This window comes from Achroia grisella, unplaced genomic scaffold (genome assembly GCF_030625045.1).
Source record: "Achroia grisella isolate CSIRO2021 unplaced genomic scaffold, CSIRO_AGI_Agris_v1 utg976, whole genome shotgun sequence".
Lineage (NCBI taxonomy): Eukaryota > Metazoa > Arthropoda > Insecta > Lepidoptera > Pyralidae > Achroia > Achroia grisella.
In genome coordinates this window covers 1,175,702-1,198,689 of record NW_026713078.1, presented here as the reverse complement: position 1 = coordinate 1,198,689, position 22,988 = coordinate 1,175,702, and the positions used below count along the sequence as shown (strand labels likewise).

Here is a 22,988-nt window from a genome sequence, read left to right as displayed (position 1 = left end):
AATTCATGAGGTATCACGGGCAGCACATGATAACGTGATGTCAGTGATACTTTTCATACATACACGAGGTAGTAAACATTTACTATCAGCTTTAGTTAGATTAAAATTTAAGTATATGCAATACTTTTCTTTTAATTAATTATTTTTATTACAGTTTAAACTAGAAATTTATTAGTTTAAAATATATCGTAAATTTCTTAATAATTACCTACCTAATTTAAAGATATAAAATATAGAATTGAAGTTAAAAATATAAGTATTAAGTAGGTATATATGTATAACAATCCCGGCCACGTGTTGCTGCGGTTAAGGTTTTTGATTAAAATAATATTGCGACTATATATGAGCTATCCTATCGCTCAAGTTGGATCAAATTGCACATAATGTGCAAATCAAATTTGCAATCAGTTCGGTAATTTAGGAATCCATCGCAGACAAACAACGTGACGCGTAATTTTAATATATTCTTTATATATAAAAATTACGTGTCACGTTGTTTAAATGAATATTTATTGATAACGAAAGATATTTCCAATCAAGATAATTTTTGATAATTATAACTTATGTACTGCATTTAGTTTTGTGATTAAGATATTGTAGATCATTTTTGCTATAATTATTATAGAAAAGAAAGTATATATGCACATTTTTAACGTAATGAATCATGGTAATTCACCAGTTCGTGTAATAATCGTTACTTTAATTATTGTAATCATTATTATTTAATTATATTTCGTTAAGGAAATATTTTAATAAACCAGTTACGTATAGGTAACGATAGTGCTGTGTTGTGTATTATGTTATAATTGTAAGTTTAAATAGTTTTATATTAAGAAAATCCCTGGTTCTTTCTACAACAGTGACACTAATGGATGGGTTACTTAAATTTTTGTGATGATAATAAGGAAAATAAGTTTTCGAATTTCCGCTTTCTAAATATTACATCAGACTTTAGTGTAAAATCCTATACATTATTTTAATTAGTGACCGTATTGCTACCTATAGTAAGTATATAACGTGTTAATAGATTAATATTATAATATAATTAAATTATTCAAATATGTTTATTATTTAGCGTTCATCTGTAATAATTCATATTAATATTTTAAATGCTAAATTATGTCTATGTTTCTGTCTGTTTGTAATTATCCCACCGCTAAATAATTGTAATAAATTATTAAATTTGTGAAGACTATTTGTAATACTAGGATGGATATAGAACTAAGTATTATCTTAAAAAATAATTTAGAAGGTTCTCATATAGATTTTCGAAGTCGGTAACAGGGTTTAAAATGGTATTTTAATTTAAATAGAGTTAATTTTTATAATAATTGATATAATAAATATTAGCATACATTGTTACATAATATAAATTACAATTATTGCACGCCTGAAATGGCCTATCTATTCATGTTCTGAGATAATTTTTTTGGGACAAGTGTAGCATTGATGGTAATAAATATTTGTATCTTTTATCTTATCGCATATTGATACGCAAGAAATATATACTAACTATTTGTAACGTACTATTTTAAAAATGAATATCTGTCAGTCATAATATTAATATTATGCCACCCATCCACATAATACCACTGTATGTTGAATATAAATTATTTTTTTTCGTGTTTTCTTGCCAGTTATTTAGACAGTTCGAAAGACTACATATAAAGGACAGAACTCGTTTGGATTTCGCGAGACAAACTACAAGTGTTTACAATGAGTGTTGGTATTGGATTTAAGAACCCGAACTGGGATTTAAACAGAAGTCAATGTAAGTTTATTTATTTTATTTAATAAATATTATATTTATATTTTTGAAAATAGAATTTATTTATGGTAAATAATATAATATAATAATATCCCATATTATTTATTAACATAAACAAAATTATCAGAATATGTTGGATTTTTGAAAATTTGATTTTGATAAGAATTTGATCTTGGAAACTATCCACTATTATTTATTATATAATAAACATAATTACTAAAATTGTATTTTTGAAAATAGAATTTCATGATGGAAACTATCCGATATTAATCGTTAACATAAACAAAATTATTACAATTTGTATTTTTGAAAATAGAATTTAATAATGGATCGTAGCCGGTAATAAATATTATCACTTTCGTTTTTTAAATTTAATAATAAATATTTATTATTAAATTCATCATCATACATAATTTCAATTTAAGAATTACATATTTTTATTTTATATTCTTTATCTTTTAATTATATTATTTAGTTTGCGAATTTGCAAAACCTTTACGGATCGAATTCTCAAATGTCATTGGGTTTTACATAAATTATCAATATTTACTGCAAATTATTTTTCCTTATAATTTAAGTTTCCTCTTGTTATGTCGAGGTAATTAAAATTATCTTTCTCCAATAAATTAGAGGACAAAATAAATAAAATAGAATTATTTAACTACCTGCTTTAAATTCCTATTGTTAAGTAGGGTATTATAAAAAACTGCATTACTACTTTATTAGGCAGGTATAAAGCAAATAATTTGACTTATATGTTTTTTTATAAATGGAATACCATATGGTATGGAAGTAATAAAAATATGTAACCAATGGAAATGATAGGATGCGGGTGAAGTTAAATCTACCCATAGGGGTCAATTCGCTAGTAATTAAGCAATATGGTTTCCAAGAGCGACCTCGTGTTCAACCTGACATGCCATTGCTGGCGATGGGTTCCATTACTTATAATCGCCTCCCTGTCCTGTCCCAAAGGGACGTAGATTAGTTTTTCTTGTATATATATATATAAATAATTCTTGATAATTTCGGTTTCTATGGACTTCTATCTCAGACTACATTTTTGAGTTTGCTATGACGAGCAATGGTATTTGACCCATATAATAAAATCTAGATATTTCGCTGTTCACAAACAAAAAAATACAGTTATCTGGTATTATAAAGATTTCGTACTATGAACTTTTATAAAACAATCAATTGATCAATTCATACGTTCATCAACTCCCCAAATAGAGCGATGCAATTGCGGCCTTAAAGGAGCAAGTCATAAGAGTTGTTCTCCATCACTATCATACAAATCTCAAATTCTTTCATCATCTTTAGTAATTCTCCAAACTTTATTGGATCAGGATTACGATCTGTTATCCGCAATACACCACTCACTTTTGGTCTTAAGATTACCATTTATTTTTTTGTATGCAGAACTCCATTATAATTTTTAAAGTCGATGACGATGATGATCAAGTAACGATGTTTTGACATCATTTAGTCCCAAGCTAAGCAGAACTTTTTGTATGGGTACTAGACAACTGGTAGTGTAGTAGTGGTGTAGATACATAGTTACATATTTTTCTAAATAAATACACATAGAAAACACCAAGACTGATACACTGTTAGAAACATTCTGAACTGCGAGGACTCGCCACCGCGACCTTTGGAAGTATGGCTGTCAGCTAAACTACTAGACCACAGTGGTCAATTATATTGTATAGTTGTAATCTAATTATTTTACTTGATATTTGATGTTATTAAATTATTCATATGTAATATATTTTCTCTTTTAGATCCTGAAATAGATGAATACCCATTAATGGCAACTTTAGGTCCAGTACTAATGATAATAGCTGCATATCTAGTATTCATATTGAAAATTGGACCTTCGTTTATGAGGAAGAGGGAAGCATACAAACTGAAATATACACTTATAAGCTATAATGCATTACAAGTAGCATTTTCAGTGTATTTGGTGGGAAGAGTAAGTATTCTTATAAAAATATTAATATACTATTTTATATGTTTACTAGCTGTACCGGCAAACGTTGTTTTGCCTTAAAATAAAAAAAAATTAGGGGTGGACTACCCCTATTATTTAGGGAGATGAAAAATAGATCTTGGCCGAATCACAGACCTACTCAATACGCTCACAAAATTTTATGAGAATCGGTCAAGCTGTTTCGGAGGAGTATGGGAACGAAAACTGTGATACGAGAATTTTATATATAAGATTTATTTTATTTATATATTTAATTCAAGCTACTAATAACCCATATTATAAATACCTTACAGACTAACATATATATGAAAGATATTAAATTTAATAGATAAATATATTACTATACGGCACTGATGACGGCAATCTGCCACGATAGCGCCGATACAGTTATGGTGACCACCTGGTCGAAGGGCCACACCCTTCGACCAATGGTGGGAACTCGATTCCAGTTGAGTACCCTGAATGTCAGGTTACAGGTCCGTATGTAGTCGACAATGTCCTGCTCCTTAGTGGCGTAGTGCAGGCGGATGTACCTACCATTGCCGTGGTCAGTGTAGCAGCACTCAGCAGGAAGTTGGGCCCTACGAGTGCAGTGCCATAAAGGCAACTTAACCAACCAATAGAGGACCAACCGGACCACTAACCGGGTGGTCCTCTTTATCTGCCTCTTTTTCTGTACAATGACAAAGCCATCATCGCCACGGTCATCAGTGTTAGCACACGTAGGACCAATGTTTGGTGACATCTTTGGCACACGCCCCTGTTATGTTGGTCGTTGGTGATGTTGGTCGACGCCGCGACGGTTGCAAAATCTAGACGCTGTATTTATACACTTTATAATACCAATATACACTACAGCAAATTAAAAAAATTGAAAATATAACTAGGTATAAAAGGTTATCGAGTCTTATCAATAATCTTCCAGACAACCTTAGCAAAGACAATACTTATCTATACATATAAATAAAATTGGAGTGTCTGTTTGTAATTATGAAATAACCGTTTTTTACTATATGCATATAAATATAAATACAATACAAATACACCAAAATAACATTTTTTACAATTTTTGTCTGTCTGTTTGTTCCGGATAATCTCTGGAATGGCTGGACCGATTTTGAAGAAACTTTTATTGGCAGGTAACTGATGTAATAAGGAGTAACTTAGGCTACTTTTATTTTAGAAAAATAAAGTTAAATTCCACAGCTAGTAGAATATAAAGGAGTGTGATAATAACTATTTTTTTAATTTATGCATATACAATGTACACTCAATACAATTATTATTCTATTATGACATGATGACGATACAGTCAGGTCGATTAGCCCACCACAACAAAATCACCAGGCATTAACAATGACGGTTTCTAGAGAGGACTGCGTAGAGGTCGATTTGATTCCTAACAATGAGACCACTAGTTCCTATTATTAACAACTACTCGCCCCGGCTTCGTACGGGTGTACATGTATTATATATATAAACCCTCCTCTAGAATCACTCTATCTATTAAAAAAAACGCTTCCAAAATCCGTTGCGTAGTTTTAAAGATTTAAGCATACATAGGGACAACGACAGCGACTTTTTTTTTCATAATATGTAATGTTTCATTTTTCTAACTATCTAATGCTGTTGGCCGCAGCTGGCCTTCACCGGACGTTTGGGGGCGAGTGCAGATGGCACTCCAAACCCGCGGAGCGGCTGAAGGCCAACTCCTGCCTGACGGATACGACTTTAGTCTGAGGGCACCACTAGGGGTTCGAACCTCGGCTCGAACAAGGCCGTCGTAATTTCGATCCCCGTTTGAATTGGACGGGGGATCGATCGGAGGGGATAATATGTAATTATGATACCTTCTCCTCCAGTACTTAAAAGGCGTGGTATGCAACATCTGACTATACCTCATTTCGCAGCCTATTTTTTTTATCCAACGTGACCGGAAGAATACCTACATATTGCTACTCCATCTGTCGGTTTGTTATCAGTTTCCATTGCGGGGAGTCAATCAGATATGTAATTTACACACTACTTTTTACTTTCGCCCAGATTAGAACTCGCTGGCTGTGAGTTTAGGTTGATACACTACACTACTAGACAAGATGGTCTCATTATTATTATCTTTATATTTTATCTGTCTTATCGCTATCTTTACAGCATTTATTGTCCACTTCTGAAAATAGGATTCGTCTATACACTGATAACAATAAACGACAATTATTTAGGAAATTTTATTTATTTATTTATTTGTTTTATCTTTACATAATATAAAACAAAGTCATAGCCGGTGTCCGTTCGCTTATATCTTTTAAATTACGCAATCGATTTTAATGTACTTTTCAGCAATACATAGAGTGATTCATGAGGAATGTTTGTATGTATAATACAAGCCTGTTATGGTATAGAACTTTTTTAGGTTATTTGAATATATATATTTATATATTAACATCTGTTAAATCATATTTAATGAGCAAAGCATATTTACTCGCTAAACGATTACTTGAATGACGAGTGTGCATGACAATAGCTGTTGTGCATGGGATTTTCGTTTAATGTTAGACATAGACACCTATATTATATACATTACGAATAAGCAGGCATTTTTAAGAATAAATCCATTGAGTCTCTTGCCAGTTTTTCTCAATTGGATCTATATACTGAACTGGACGGTAGGGAAAAAATTAAAATTATAATGTAAAAAATTTGATGTTCATAAGCGACTAATATGTCCTACGTGAATAAATGATTTTGAATTTTAATTTGAATTTGAGAACAAACCGAAAACTCCGAAAAAGCCGGGTCGTTTGTTAACCATTAAAACATAGTACAAAAGATGGTGTTAAGCGTTAGATTGAATTGAATTTACTTACCAAGGAAGAATTTGTACAGTCGTCTGCATGGGTACTCTTGTCGCTAATGTCAAAGAAAAAAAAATGCTGTATGATATAAACGAGTAAGACGTTGGCGGTAACAAACTTTATAAGTATAGGGTTTCAGAAAATTAAATATTTTACATTATTTAACAAGAAAATTCAAATCGCTTAGTGTAGATTATTTATGTAATTAGAATCACTCCTTTCAACTTTTATACATAATAATCTTATATATAAATTTCTCGTGTCACAAGTCGTTAGTTACGATACTCGCCTAAAATGGCTTGACCGATTTTTATGAAATTTTATATGCATATTCAGTAGATCTGAGAATAGCCTACTATCTATTTGTCATACCCCTAAGTAATGATGTCCACCCCTAACATTATTTTTTTATTTTTTGGGCATTAAAAAATACATACAACCCTAAATTTTCAACCTTCTATCACCAACCCCTATTTTTTTATAGCGTTATTAATATATATTGCATTTGCCGCGACAGCTAGTACATATATAAACGAGTAAGGCACTGACGGTAACAAACTTTATAAGTATAGGGTTTCACAAAATGAAAATGAAACTCTATTTCTATTTCTAAGAAATATTTTACATTATTTAAGAAGAAGTTTCAAATCGCCTATACATACATACGCCTGTAAATAATGTATATTTATGTAATTAAAATCACTACTCTCAGCGTTCCTTTTTTTTTATTATCTTTCATACACTATATATTCATCTTATCTATCCACAAATATATTTACCTTCCTTGGTTTCTTTAATAAATAGACTAATTGTTAATATAATTAAATATTTCTTTTCAGTATTTCAATAATTTATGGGATATGGGTCTAGTATCTAAAACATGTCACATGGACCCGGATGATACGAGGAAAGAGGTAAATTTCAAGAACTATTTTTAAATTAACATAACAATACTTGATATAATATAATATAATATAATAGCACACATATTTGTAATTAAAGTCACGACCATGTTACTTTTTTTACGTACAACACTAAAAAAACACTATTCCTTTAACTTGTGTGTTGATTATTGTGAAAACAATTTTAGTTTTCACAGGAATAAACTAAATGAAATAAACACGAAAGTTTGTGACTTTAGATGGATGTTTGTTACCCTTTCACTCAAAAACCACTGAACGAATTTTGATGAAACTTTACAGTAATGTTGCTATATCAGAATATCACATAGGCTAAATATTTCATGCGGGTGAAACCACGGGTACAGGTAGTATTAAATAAATATAATTTGTGGATGATTTTTGTGTACACCAATCATTTGTTACATAGTTAGGAATGGATGCTGATATAGACTGCGTGTAGGTCGTCCTGACGGAGTTTATTACGAATTATTTCACATTAAGTGGTTTGTACTCACAGATAATCGTAAAAATGCTAATTTGTACAACATTTGAAACACAGGCAATTTTCTCATTGCTCTTGCCAGCATTAGCATTTTAAATTAGGTATGTAATAAAAATACACTCAAAAGTGCTTCTTTCTAAACCCTTTCACAACAATAAATGATCTAACAGTAACAACTGTATGTTTATATTGATTATTTAGAGGTCCAGATATTCGTTATTAATGTCAAAACCAATTTAGAAAAAGAAAGAAAGAAGAAAGAAAATTGTTTATTTGGTACATTTAAATTTACACAATATTCCTTGAATATTGTGTAAATATTTTGTACATAATGTTACTTAAAGTAGAAAAGTAAACTAAAACAAATCTCTTGGCGATCACAGACTATTCTGTTCATGTAATTTATATTACTTACAGGTGATCAAGGGTATATGGTTATATTTTGCCGCGAAAGTGTCAGAACTCCTGGACACGGTCTTCTTCGTGCTAAGAAAAAAGACGAGCCAGATCTCCTTCCTCCATCTGTACCATCACACCATCATGGTGATTGCCACTTGGGCGCTGTTGAAGTATTCACCATCCCATACCCTTTTGTTTATCGGTTTCCTGAACTCATTAGTACATGTTTTCATGTACACATATTACGGTTTGGCTGCACTGGGACCGAATATAGCTAAATATCTCACATGGAAGAAGTATATGACGAGTTTCCAACTAGTAAGTGACTTATAAACATATTCGTTATTTAATTTTTTATAATATATTGCTGGCAATCCAGCATATAGGGTTAATATGAAGAGTGTCACGTGTGCATTGGGAACCCTTAAGAAACCCTTATAGAAATATTAGGGTTTATTAATGTTTATTGAGAAACCCTACGCTGTAGTCTCTAGAATAATGTGTATTAAATTTTGAGGGTATACGATTTTTTTAATGGATGAATATGGAATATTGTAGCCACTTACTCTCTTAGTAAGTGAGAGATATACGCTAGTGCAACAGTAGTGGAGGTTGACAGCATTAGAATAAAGTCAAGCCAGTCAGCGCGTCGTAGCAATTTCTCTAAGAATTAACAACAATTATTTCTAGAAGGAACAGCGTGTTGGTCGAACTGACGTGCATTAAGACTATTCTCCATTAGTAGTATCCCAAATAAGGACGGATTGTCCCATACCAACATCAAAATAATACATCACATCAAATAAAAAAAAATATATTAAAAAAATTATGATGTTTTCCAAGAGGTAGTCGTTTTTTTTAATTTGGAGATTGCATTCCTAGCGAATGTAATACCTCCTTAATAACTGAATAAGGTTTATGTAATATATATTTGTATTATAGAAATATGTATTTCTATTTCAGATTCAATTCGTGTTAATAATAATACAGTACTTCAGTGCAGTGAAGATATCGGACTGTCCACCCTCGAAAGCTATCGCCGGATTGATTATGAGCAATACATTTGTATTTATACTTTTATTTTCAAACTTCTACAAGAAGAGTTACAGTATAGAAGACAAGAGGAAAGTGGATAAATGCAATTGATCATGACATTATTTGAACAGATCTTATGGTAAAGGAGTCTAATTCTTTAGTTTTTACTATTTCCTAGAAAATTGTATTAAAATATAAAGAATAGTAGGTATTACTTAGAAATCCATGAGTGTCTTATAATGTACAATAAAATAGCACTAAATGAATACTGAATTCAATTACAGTATCGCTTAGTATTGTAATAGTATAACAATTTTAGATAGATAAAAAGTAATAAAAATATTAGAATAATTTTAAAAAATGCATTCGAGAAATTAAACATCACCGTAATATTCAGGAATGAATTGTAAAATATTGTTGATTTTTTTTTGAGAACACAGAATGTGTTTTAAGATTTCAATTCAATTGTTTGGCAAAAATACCCGTTGAAGTTTATGAATACCCACTAGAGTTTAGGTTGTACCTATCCTATTAAAGACTGTTTATTGATTATTGTTTTAATACAGTACATAGTGTTATATTGTCTGTGGTACAGTAAACGTAATTGTTGATGTGATAAAAAAAAATAGCAAAATAATAATATTGTTAATTGTTGTCAAATTTTATTTATTATACTGTAATACAGTGTAATTTGTAGAGTGAATTAGAGATTTTTTGCCTGTTATTTTTTATATGCCTGTTTTATCTGTTGAGATATTTATAAATATATTACTATCTTAATATTCAAATGTATGTATTAATATATTTTTTAAAGCAAATGAGAAAGCTCTGAAATTATCGTTTAATAATAAAAAAATAATGCATTGATCAGATAATAAAGGCTCAAGAGAAATTATCTGATAATAACAATAATTTTATACAATGGTCAGGTAGATAATATTTATTTTATTTGATAACGTTATCTGAATGTATAATTTTAATTATGATTCTTATAGTCTACTATAATAAGTCTGTCATTCTAGAAACCATAACTGCGTTAATTTTTCCTTTATAATTAATTACCTACGTATTATTTCTCTTAAATTTATAATATTAAAATATTTTGTTGTACTTCATATGTAATTGTATAGCGTGTAACAGAAAACATTCGATATAAAATTTTAGGAAGATTTGTATGAACTGGAAAATATTTCATTAGAATTTAAAAAAAAAAGTGTGTATAATGTTATTTATGTAAACATATGTTAGAGTATTTATTTTAATTTCTATGAAGTTATAATACACTTACTCAAATTTTGTATTACTCAGTATATACAATCATAATTTTTACTTTCCTACTATTCAGTTCATTTAATTTCTTATACATATTCCGTTACATCTAGTATAGCTATATTAATTAATATAAGCTATCTATTTGGCAACATGTATGTTGTTAAATCTTGAACTTGACACATATTATACGCATTTTGAAATGTTAATATAAATTGTTTCATTCTGAAATAATTTTCAATTTTATTTATATTGAACAATACCATTTTATATTTATTTATATTTGCATGGCTATCAATGTTTTATTTTTTAACAAAAATAAATATTTTTATATACCATAATGTATTTAATATAAGCCCCTATTTTAAAGTAATATGCAACTGAATAAAGTTTACTATTTTGTTTTTAATGGTGTTACTGAAATAAACTTAATAGAAATATATAGAACTGGAACTGGAGTAAATTTTTTAAAAGTATTAAATAAAACAAATAACTGTTGATCATCGAAAAGGTCCATTTTTCTATTAAATAATAATAATAATCTCAGGACAATTCACACAGCGCCATCTACACCCAAGTTAAGCTAGCTAGAGCTTGTGTTATGGGTACTAGATAACTGATACATATACATAGATATTTTTTTTTTGTAAATACATACATATTATACATAGAAAACACCCAGACCGATACAAACAATCATACTCATGAATACAAATGTTTGTGCCGTGCGAGGAATCGAACCCGCGACCATCGGTCGTAAAGCGGTGTGCTTGACCGCTAGACCACCGAGGTCGTCAATTAAAGAGACATATGTTTTAGAATAGCACATAAAACTAACATGCATGCTAAACTAACATGCATTTCTGGTTTAGTTTCCAGTATTTAATGTTATAATAATTTAATACATTAAAAGGAGACCACTGCTAGTTACGGCGATTATCGTGTTTGAAAACCTTAGCGAAGTGTTTTAACATAACTTCTTCATATTTATTTCCAATGGGTTTCCAAGTTTGATCTGATCGGATCGGAATGCCAGTGCTCACTAGCATAAATCATCAGAGCTGGCGAGATCACGTGTGGACAGAAATGGAAGGAACTATAATTATATAGTTATTTTATTACATTTAGTCCCATATTCCTCATATAAGACCAAAAGGAATAAAATTACTACAAAATAAAGAGACAATATTATACAGAAATTATTACTTTATTGAACATAATATATAATCCTCGCCATTTATTCTCTTAACGTCCTTTATTATAATATGCATTTGTTCAACATTTGAGAAGTCACATTTTGGTTCTAGCTATATACATAATTTTACGAGTATTCTCCGATTTAAACATTTAGATATCATCAATTTGTTCGTAATATCTAATAGAACACCAGTAACGGTATGGGTTATCATTTAGAAATGTGTTTTATCTGACTTTATCAGTAAACTACATGGTCATAAATATTTATAACCTATAGCTGAAAATAAACTTATTTTAAACACAATGAAATAGGTACAGAATTAAAAATTACTTTTGAAAGATTATTATTTTGAATTTTATAAACCATTTCAGATAATTTTGAAATATTTAGTTTGAGGATTTGGAGAAATATAAATTATTTGTAAATTGGACCAGCTCGGAGCTGAACCGGAACCACTGGCTCACAGTGCACATAGGAATAAATACATCCCTATCATCATATTTATCGTTTCTTTAAATACTATAACTTGTTAAAACATACGTAATATATAGCACATAAATTGTTTAGAAGTTATAAATCAAAGTTCATATGACGTTTATTTGGTGCAATATCTCAAGACGTCCAACTACCAAATAATCCTACCTCGATGTCTTGGATCTCATCAGACAGATAGCAGCACTCAGTAGATCTAATAGACGTGAAGACTCATAAGTAACACTGTTTTATTTTAATTAAAATAGATTCATATTCATTAGAAAAATATAAATGACTTATAAATCACTAAAACAATATTTAATAAAGTATAGATGAAAATTCAGCACGAATTTGTTTATAAATTATAAAATTGGAGGCTATTGAAATCAAAAATTTATTGCAAAGTTTGATTAAAACAAATGTTGGTGCACAATAATAGCTGAACAATCAATATCATTTCATAATAAACATTTATACTTAAAATAACCAACATTATTAAACTAAAGAGACACAACAATATGATATAGATTGATTTTTATCTGGAAGACTAATATTTTTATCAAGAATATCAAAATATTTCTCAATAATTGACTCCATTTTCACAATAAATTTAAATTTAGGCAAAAGTAACAACCCTAATTAGCGATTTTAAAAAAGCAGCGAGAACAAATTCACGATTTAGATTGTATTCAAAACAATATGTAGGTTAGTAAACTAAAGAAGTAGTAGAAAGAAAGTAAACTAATTTTACAGGAGATTGGGCTGGAATATAAGTATTACGATTATCACAATAGTCGAGAGTAATGATACGAATATATGAATACTAGATTGTTACAAAATTTCTCAGTTCATTTCCATCAGGTGATTATTTGGCGAGTTGGGGAATACCGCTACAGAAATTAACAATTAACTAAATTAAACGGTTTATCCCTTGATACTATGATAAACGTAAGCTAGGTTCTGTCAATCCGACTTGGACACTCGGAGCGGAGGATGTAGGGGCATCCGAAGCTCCCAGGAGGCGAGTGATCCGTGGAGTGTGGGCGTGGAGTGGTCCCCGCGCCCAACTTCGGCGGCTCCTTCACTGGAGACCCGCGGCCGGAGTGCGGTCGAATGCAAATGCGAACCCGCACGAAGGCGTCTTTCGTGGTTTATGGAGGAACACCGAGGGGTTTTGGTGGGTCGGATTCGTCCAGTCCCACAGTATTCGTCCGCTCTCCTTCATAAAGGCGGACGTTTCGGTAATGAAACCTTTCCCCTCGTTAAAAAAAAAAAAAGGTTCTGTCAATCCGAAAATAATGATATAAATAATATGTAAATATTCCTTATAAAATTATTCAAAAATTAATTACTATTAACAATGACATAAAGGTATTACATAGTATCTATGAATAACGGTTGACCACGTAACCGAAAGAAATTAAAATTACGTTGACATTTTTAATACGTCTCCATATTTAACAAACATCCCATCAGATTAATAAAATTAATTAAATTTGTATACATTTTATAACTAATTGCATGTTTAGTTAATAAATTATACACATATAAAATGGTAACTTATTTAGCCACTACTAAAGAACTTTTAAAAATATTATAGATAAAAATTGAGCATGGTCCTTATAGCAGCTATTACCTATCTAACTTACAATTATTTACACTTTAACATTATAAAGTGTATTAAATTGTTACCAATAAAATCTATTCTATAATTCGATGACAGATCTTGAAGTGGCAGTAATTGTCTGACATAAATTCGAAGCTGACAAATTTATATATTTCAGAATACATTGAGAAATTGTGCATATTGAGGGATTGTAGAAAAATTTCCCATCAACCAACTCAAAATTTCTAAAAATACATTGATGACCCCAGTTCGTTTATTAATACGTATGTACTTCTTATCATCGGGTATTTTTTCTTTGGTCTTCGAATCTGGTATTATTGCTTAGAGTAACTTTGCGTATAGTATAGCTTAGGTTACATGAATGAAAGTATTTTTCTTATTGCGATTTATCAATTTAAATGCTTCTGTCAGTGTCCAGTCTATTAAAAAATAATGAAGGCGTTCCGTAACATATTTTGTAATATATAATTTACACTTTGTTAATATTTGCCAAAGTCTCCTACCTAATTAAGCTAGTCAAAATTTTCAGTAACACTTTTACATATTTCACTTCACTTTGTTGAATTCCAACGCCTTCAAAATATTCATAATAATTTTCGATAAATTCGTAACCGCTATCTTATTTACAATACTATAAAATTAGTCCATTCTAATCAACTTTCTTCTCAAGATTATTGCTTTCATTCCTGATCCCGTTTGTAGCTTTATATCCATTTTTGACATGTTCTACTGTTCTTTGTTTATCTGTACCATTTGCTTTACCATTTCCAATTCTCTTTTTGGTCTTGCTCTCATTGTTACTATATGCTTTATAGTAGAAATCATAGAATAGGTAATAGAAGAAAATGGAATTTGGTAAAGTGAACACGACGGACCATCTTGGGTAGCCGCAGTCGTAGAAGAGTAATTGAGATGAGTGCAAGAATGCGATACAGAACTGAAGCTGAAAGAGATATAAATATTTGTTAATAATTAACTTCTTGTGGTGAACTGTTACTGAGATAGTTTTGTACCTCTGCCTAGATTAGCCAAAGATACGAAACTATCTCGGTAACTTCTCTTCTCTTCTCGGTAACTCGGTATTTAAGTAACTAGCTGCATTTTGATTTCGATGATGAGATATGGCAGTGTATGTAATGTACTCAGTTTATGGGAATGGCAACATATTATGTACTATAGGCGACTATGTCGATGCCGTGATCTTGTACATATATTACTATTCCAGTTTGATGAAAAAAAAATATGTATAGATATATAATAATACGAGTATATAAATGCACTTACCATCTGCAAAGTTGTTATATAACGTTTCCAAAATAAATACTTCTGGAATTGGGGTCCCATAGCAGCAAACATATAGTATGTGTACATTATAATGTGTACAAATGAATTTATGACGCCAATGAGTGTTCCATGACCTCCTGGGTAGTATTTAGTAGCGCCCCATGATATCATAGGCATAACTGTATGATGGTACAAGTGAAGAAAGGTAATCTGTCTGTCCTTCTTTCTGATAACGAAGAATACTGTATCTAGTAGTTCAGATATTTTCGCCAGAAAATAAATGTAAACGCCTCGCGCTACCTGCAAAATGGATAAATACTATTTCAGACAAATCTAATTTAGTATTATATATAGTTGATATAAAGACTGAAGCGTCTATGGTTCACCCAGTTCGACTAGTTAAATGATAGTTGCCAAGGCAAAATAGTTCTTGCGTACCATCTTCGTACAGACAAAAACAGTGTACACTAAGAAGATATAGTGACGATGTCAAGAGTTTTAACTACATACAATATTCTACAGAGTATCGATAATGTTTTATGTTTATATAAAAATCATTAACATATCATAGTGTATATATTTATAACTTTAAATTCTATAAAAATATTTCAGTGTTACTCATTTTATTAAACAAGTCCATGATAAAAAATATGTATATTTATTAGAAAGGAACTGGGTTCTGTCATACTGCTCACACGTCTAGCTTGTTCAGAAGTCAAGACTACACGAAAATTGTAAATTTTATTCATTAGTAAATTATAGACATAAATGTACAAAATTTGTTACCAATTATTAAAGATTTTTGCGTAACATGTAAAAATATAGTGAAATTGAGGAACTTCTTGTTTTAAAATCGATGAAACATAATGATCATTAATTTGCAAAAGATTGATTGAACAGGTTAAGTGTGAAAGTAGTTGTGATGCCATTTAAATGCTTGTTGAATGAAATTTACAGCACATAAAAGGCAATAACCTATAAAGCGGTGTGAATTCATTATTAATATCGGATTTAATTTGTGTACTAATATATATTGGTACACTTTGCACAAAGTAATTTTCATGGATAATTTGGTCTCGGCTTTTTATATCGTCAAGCAGTACATTGTAAACTAGTTTTAAGATTAATGTGTAAAAAAGTGAATGATATGGTAGTGAGTTACATGGTTCGGAGCCATAACTCTTAGTCATCATATGTGTTTCTGTTTATTTTTTCTACTACTACATATGGTTATCCTTTTGTATGAGTTTCAGATTATAGTAAGTTGTACAATTTCTCTTTTTGTTCTGCTGTTGGCTCTTTTTTTAAATTGATAAAGAGATTAATAGAAAAAATATTTATATAATTTTCGTCACACACATAATACAAAAATAGAAATAATCTTTATTCAAATAAACTTATTACGAGCACTTTTGAATAGTCGTATTTTGATTCTACCAATCATTCGGAATGCAGATTCATCACAAGAAGAATGAACAAGAAACTTATATGTTGCTCTTTTGAATAAATGTTTTTTTATGTAAATAATTACAGTATAACAAGAGGCATGCGATAATCAACATAGAAATCGCTACGCACTCAAACTAAAAACTAGAAACAAAAAAAAACAAAGTTCCTGACTAATTTGAAATCATGTGTGTGCTGCAGTAATATAGAATAACCAGTAGGTCAGGTTATGGTCGCGCTATGAAAAGGCCAAAACACTGATACGCTTCCAAAACAATTGCCTGTAAATTAAAAATTTCTTTTCATATTAAAATTATATTACATTGTGTAAATATAATCAGAGTGTAAGAAGTACATAATAAGTGTTTAAGAATTAAATACCCATACATACCCTTATGGCTTCTGGTGTTTTAGAGAAATCAACAGGCTGACATTTCCAACTGTAAGATCTCAACCAGCCTGCTTCTAGTCCCTGAAATATTTAATTTATAAATTATTACCATTACTGAATAAATTAATAACAAATCAGCTGTTTATATTATGGGTTATCGCCAACCGATTATATTATGCTTCTGTACATTTAGCAAATATACAGAAAATATCATTGCGGTTTAAAATTACTATAATTTAAATGCAAGGCTTCTAAATCACTGATAAGATCAAAATAAGCTATGAAGACTTTGGCCTAGATGGCGCTGTATGCTATGATTACTATGTATGCTACGATACATATATTTAGTTTATATACTTATATATTTAGTCATTATTTATAGATGTAAATAATTCTTAATTAATAAATTCTAACACGGTCATTCTTACCAAAATTTACACATCTATACATATAAATAAAATTGGAGTGCCTGTTTGTAATATTGATATAACGGTTTTTTGCTACATGCCTATGAATATAAATATGGTACATACACCAAAATAACATTTTCAATTTTAGTCTGTCTGTTTGTTCCGGCTAATTTCTGAAATGGTTGGATCGATTTTGACGGGATTTTTATTGGCAGGTAGCTAATGTAATAAGGAGTAACTTAGGCTACTTATATTTTAGAAAAATAAAGTCCACGCGGACGAAGTCGCGATCACAGCTAGTATTAAATATATTATAAAAAAATGCACCCATTGTCAGATTTAAATGTAGACAGAATCTAGACACTGACCTCATGAAACAGCCAGCAGCTGACCACAACCTGGATGAAGTTGTATACAATCAAAGTCTTCTGTAACTGGAAAGGTTTTTTGTCAGCCATATATCTCGGTCCCCATTTTAATGTGAAGTAAAGGTACAGGCCAATTATAGTCAGTCCGGGAACCGGACTTGTGATCAGAAACCAGTCATTTGTCCGAGGATCTGTGGAAAAACAGTAAAAATGATTAGAATAAGATTTAAAAGCGTCATGTCTTAGAGGTACGTGCCAAAAACTCAGTGGATCAAATTTTTGACTAACTTTCCGGATATCGATAATATATATTATTTAAAAGAGTAACACACAAGTTTCTTGCTTATTCTTCTTGTGATGAATCTGCATTCCGAATAAGCGGTAGAATAAAAAAAACTTGACTATTCAAAAGTGCTTATATTAAGTTTATTTCAATTTATATTTCTATTTCTATCGAAAATATCTGTAACAAATCAAATTATTAAAGAGGTGGTAGTGGCAGGCATATATAGGCTATAAATTATATGCAGGTAAATTCGTAGGCTCAGCTTGTAGTAGTTCATATTTATGTATATACGTCACATAATTATTACTACCGCTGATTTTTTTAAAACAAATCAGGCAAATATTGTTCTTTTTAATTTTGAATTTAATAATGACTACTGACTATTACTGACTTTTTTCTTTTTATAACTAATGTGAGGTTGACCTCAATATGGTTTCTCTTAGAAACCATCGTGAATTCCTACTAAATTTGGCTCGAAGGGCTAACTAACCTGTTGCTCATTTTATCATCTTCTACTGGGGCCCCGCCAGCGTAAACCGTTAGCGCCGGTAGGTGAACCTTACCAATATTATATATTTAAAAAAATGCTCTGAATGGGGGAAAGAAGTAATGTGTACTAATAATCTTATTGTCAGCTTGATCTCTACGTAGATTCACCTAGAAAGCATCGTGGTAAATTCACTAGGAATTAGACTAACCTGACCTTATGCTCATTTCAACATCCTCTACTGCTGTTCCGCTTGTGCTAAGCAGGCGAGTGCATCACTCCATTGTCATCCTAAATACAGTATCAAGATTATAATTACGAGAATTATAATTATCATTATTATTACTTACCAGCTAATTCAACAAACAGTCGATTGTAGGTCCTCGAAAACGAGTTGTTTGTAAGAGACATCTTGAAGGAATGTCGTATTCACTGCGTCGCTGTCATGAAAGGCTAATGGACATTGTATATCTTTGTAGCCTGTATTGAACCTGAAAATAATAGAAATGGCAAGGTTATTATAGACAAATCTACAAATATTAAAACGGAGCGGTTTAAAATAATAGATATACTAGTGAAATTAGTAGATACGAAGATCCTAATCTCAGAAACAGAAACAGAACGAAACAGATAGAAACCTTAGGAACTTTTGGCCCTTAGGAGACCTTAAGAATGGCAACACATGACGCATCATGACGTGCCGTGCCGTGGTTCTGATCATGTATAAAGATGACAATTTATATGAAAGGTGATGACTGTATACATAAACCTCGTTGAGTACCTCGATAAGCACATAACAAATAAAGTTTCAATCTCAAGCAAACAATCATTATTGACATTACTTCGATTTGAAAGAATATGTCTGTACAACCTAACATCAAGGGTACATCTTAAAATAATTGAGGCATTAACGTACACAGGGTGTCGTGGACAATACCATTTATATTCACCACTAGTTCATTCGTTTGGGACTTATTAATCTGTAGTCAGATACAAGGACTTAGAAATGCTGCAAACTATAAAATAATACACCTTTATTTCACATCTGACTTAGAAAAATTACCTCGAATTCAATTTATAAGTACAAGACACCAAGATTTCTGTCAAAATCAATAGAGTTATTCGCAATCGCGAACGCCATAACCTTTAGATCTTGACCTTTCCAATATAGAACGCTCATACCTACATCTCTACCAAGTTGAATAATATTCATAGACAAAAACCATAACATATATACTGAAAAGATGGTATGTATATGTTTTTCTATAATTTGCGAGAATTTATTTACACCCAAATATAATATGTTAATTTATTTCTTTATAAACTACATAGAGAATATTGATATTGCGTAACTTATAATCACAAATAATGATATTTTCCTTTATCTCAATTTATCTAACATCATTTTTGTAATTTATCTCTTATACTTTAAGAGAAAGAGAGAAATTAAAATAAATTAGGTACCTTCTAAATATTAATTATGATCATTCCAAAAATACTGGTTTGGAAGACATCATTGTTGACATTAAACACTAAATAAAAGGGTTAACACATTTGATAGTGTTTCCGGGTCATTTTAATTAGTTCACGCGTGTTTGCTACACTCACGTGCGATAGCCGCGGCGGCTGGAGCTAGACTGAGCTTTTTGGGTTTACCCTCTCCCCTCTATGCGGTAACCTCTCAGTCTCACACCATATTGAGAGGTGGGTGTTGGGGGTAGTGCCCTATACAGGGTGCACAGTATTTTGAGTATGCTCAAATGAAATGAATAACGAGAATAATACTGCGATGTATATGTATACTGCATACTGCATACTTTGATTATTATTAACCAAAAAGATGCTACGATTTATTCATTGGTTACCAAAGATACTACACAGGGTGTACAATATTTTAAGATCCATAACTACGAGTATGCTTAAATGAAATTAATAATTTTATGACGAGAATTATATTGCGGTGTATGATGATACTATGATTATTATTATATTAACAAAAATGATAGTAGGTACGGTGTACACTTTGGTAATTATTAAAGATTTAAATTAAGGGTTGCATTGATTTAATTAGACAATTTGGATTTATGAATTATTTTCAATAGTATGAAAAAAAATATTCAAATTTATTTTTGGATGGATTTGGAAGTCTTTTTTATACTATGATAGTGGCAAATAAGCATACGGCCCATCTGATAGTTATCGTAACCTGTCCGTAGCCTGAAACACCAGAGGTATCATGCATGCGCGATATCATGTATGCGCGTTTCCAATCTTTCTTTGGTTTTAAAAAATGTGGCACAATGTATTTTTTTTTACGTAATGAAAATGATGAACAATCTGACGCCTTACTTGAATATTAATATACATGAACAGAAAAACAGACATAATGTCACTATATGACGCCCGTGATATTTTACAAGCGTTAGCATTACAAAGGACTAAGATGTTTGTACCTTCATGTATAAAGAAAATGTGCAATTATAAAAAAAAATTGTACACATCCTAGCCATTCTCGACCCCGACGATTCATGTACTCGTATTTTCACATTTCACTGTAACCCAATTTTATGAACATTCATAAAACAACAACCTGTTAAACAAAAATGAAACCGGGGCGGGGGTACACCCATCCCCTGAATGCGCCCCCGCCCGCGCAGAGTCTGTGCCTCGTTTGAAGAAATATACACAATAGAATAGTTAAGTGAGCGGACTTTTTAGCCGACTGTAAAAAAAGAATGTTCATGAACCGATTTGGATTTTCATTAATTGCATTGGTTTGTTTTTAAAGTTAACTGCTTACCTTCAATTTTATTATATTATCATACATTAGACGGTGAAAGGAGATGCTGAAGATGACTCCTAATCTTATCGTGTTTTTTAACGATTTTGTCGGATTTTCCTTACTATTAAATGAATAATTTACTATTTGAATATTATATTTATTTATTATTAATACTATTTCAATATAAATAACAATAATTAACCACCCAAACCCAGTAGAGACACTACTTTTATTTTATTATCCGTACTAAAATTATAAATGCAAAAGGGGTCTATCTGTTTCATGTGTCATCTATTCACGAGTAAACGGCTGTATGAATTTTAATGAAATTTAACGTCAGGAAAGATTATATTATAAATATATAAGTTGTCAAGGAATTTAATCAGGAAGGGCGTGAAATAGGGAATTAAGTTTGTATATGAAAACATTTTTTGAGTAAGGACTTTAAAAGTCAACATAAAATAAAAAACTGCTTTATTAGAATAGAAAATTCTTTATTCAAATTTCAAATAAAGAATTTTGTACTTAAGTAATTTATGTTCTGTTTTTAAATATAAACCGGTAAAGGCTACGGTATAACAGAATAGAAGAGAGGGTAGACTCACTGCCCTCACTGAGTTATAGACCGTTTTGTCTCCTTTATTAGTTTAAAATTTTATTATTGTATGGGCAACAATTGTATTAGTTTTTGTTTGAGACAAATAAAGATTATTATTATTATTATTATTATATACAATACATAAATAAACTCTTCCAGTATTACCGCCATCTATTGCGCTGTCTAATGATATTCTAATGTCTGTTTATAATGTTCTTTGATCATTACATATAAACATAGAATACTGTTTTCCATATACAAATATGAAAATAATTATTATAACCATTGTTTTTATATAATACATGGTATAGGTATGGTCAATCGCGTCACATTAAATCTGCATATTCTGTATATAATCCACAACTTACGACATAGCAATTTCTGTCACGTTTTCCTCCATGCCCCCAGGTCACAGGTGGTCACATTTGTCACATTCTGATTGTTAAAATGTGATGTCGCAAAATAAAACCCCTAAAAGACCTCCTAGGAATATAATAGAATATATATATTTGTATTTAAATAAAATTATATTTAACATTGACTATTTTTAAATTTAACTATTTTTGAATAGTTATCTTTATTTTTTGGATTTAGCTGCTCATTTGGAGGACTCTCATCACAGCGAGAAACTGACATGTTGCTCTTTGAAAGAAATATTGTAAATTTTTTTGAGTTAAAATGTGTGAATGCAAACTAATAGCAGTAATTCATTACAGTCAAAATATTGATGTGTGTAAAGTATGGAGTGTGACAGTGGTCCTTTATTTATGGGTTTTTTTTACACGAAGTGAGTAACTCCACCAACCTCATGTGTAAAATACGGAGTCTTGGTTTCAAGTCTTTTTTACACGGATGGACCGTTTGTATACAATGCTAGACGTTTACACCCCTCCACCCCTCAACGTGAGATGTAATTT

At 30.6% G+C, this 22,988-nt stretch overlaps 2 protein-coding genes across 2 annotated transcripts; one reads left to right on the top strand and one right to left on the bottom strand.

Annotated features, from left to right (window-relative positions):
- The first annotated feature begins 1,710 nt into the window (after window positions 1-1,710).
- Window positions 1,711-9,649, top strand: LOC131854342 (elongation of very long chain fatty acids protein 7-like). Its single transcript, XM_059205451.1, has 5 exons — window positions 1,711-1,771; window positions 3,553-3,743; window positions 7,453-7,527; window positions 8,435-8,734; window positions 9,380-9,649. The coding sequence occupies exons 1-5, from the start codon at window positions 1,717-1,719 to the stop codon at window positions 9,560-9,562; spliced, it is 804 nt and encodes a 267-aa protein (XP_059061434.1). The 5' UTR covers window positions 1,711-1,716; the 3' UTR covers window positions 9,563-9,649.
- Window positions 9,650-13,795: 4,146 nt separating this feature from the next.
- Window positions 13,796-19,176, bottom strand: LOC131854333 (elongation of very long chain fatty acids protein 7-like). The gene is made up of 5 exons (XM_059205441.1): window positions 19,042-19,176; window positions 17,919-18,109; window positions 17,141-17,221; window positions 15,304-15,603; window positions 13,796-14,962 (listed from the first exon to the last, which is right to left on the bottom strand). The coding sequence occupies exons 1-5, from the start codon at window positions 19,100-19,102 to the stop codon at window positions 14,669-14,671; spliced, it is 927 nt and encodes a 308-aa protein (XP_059061424.1). The 5' UTR covers window positions 19,103-19,176; the 3' UTR covers window positions 13,796-14,668.
- Window positions 19,177-22,988: the final 3,812 nt, after the last annotated feature.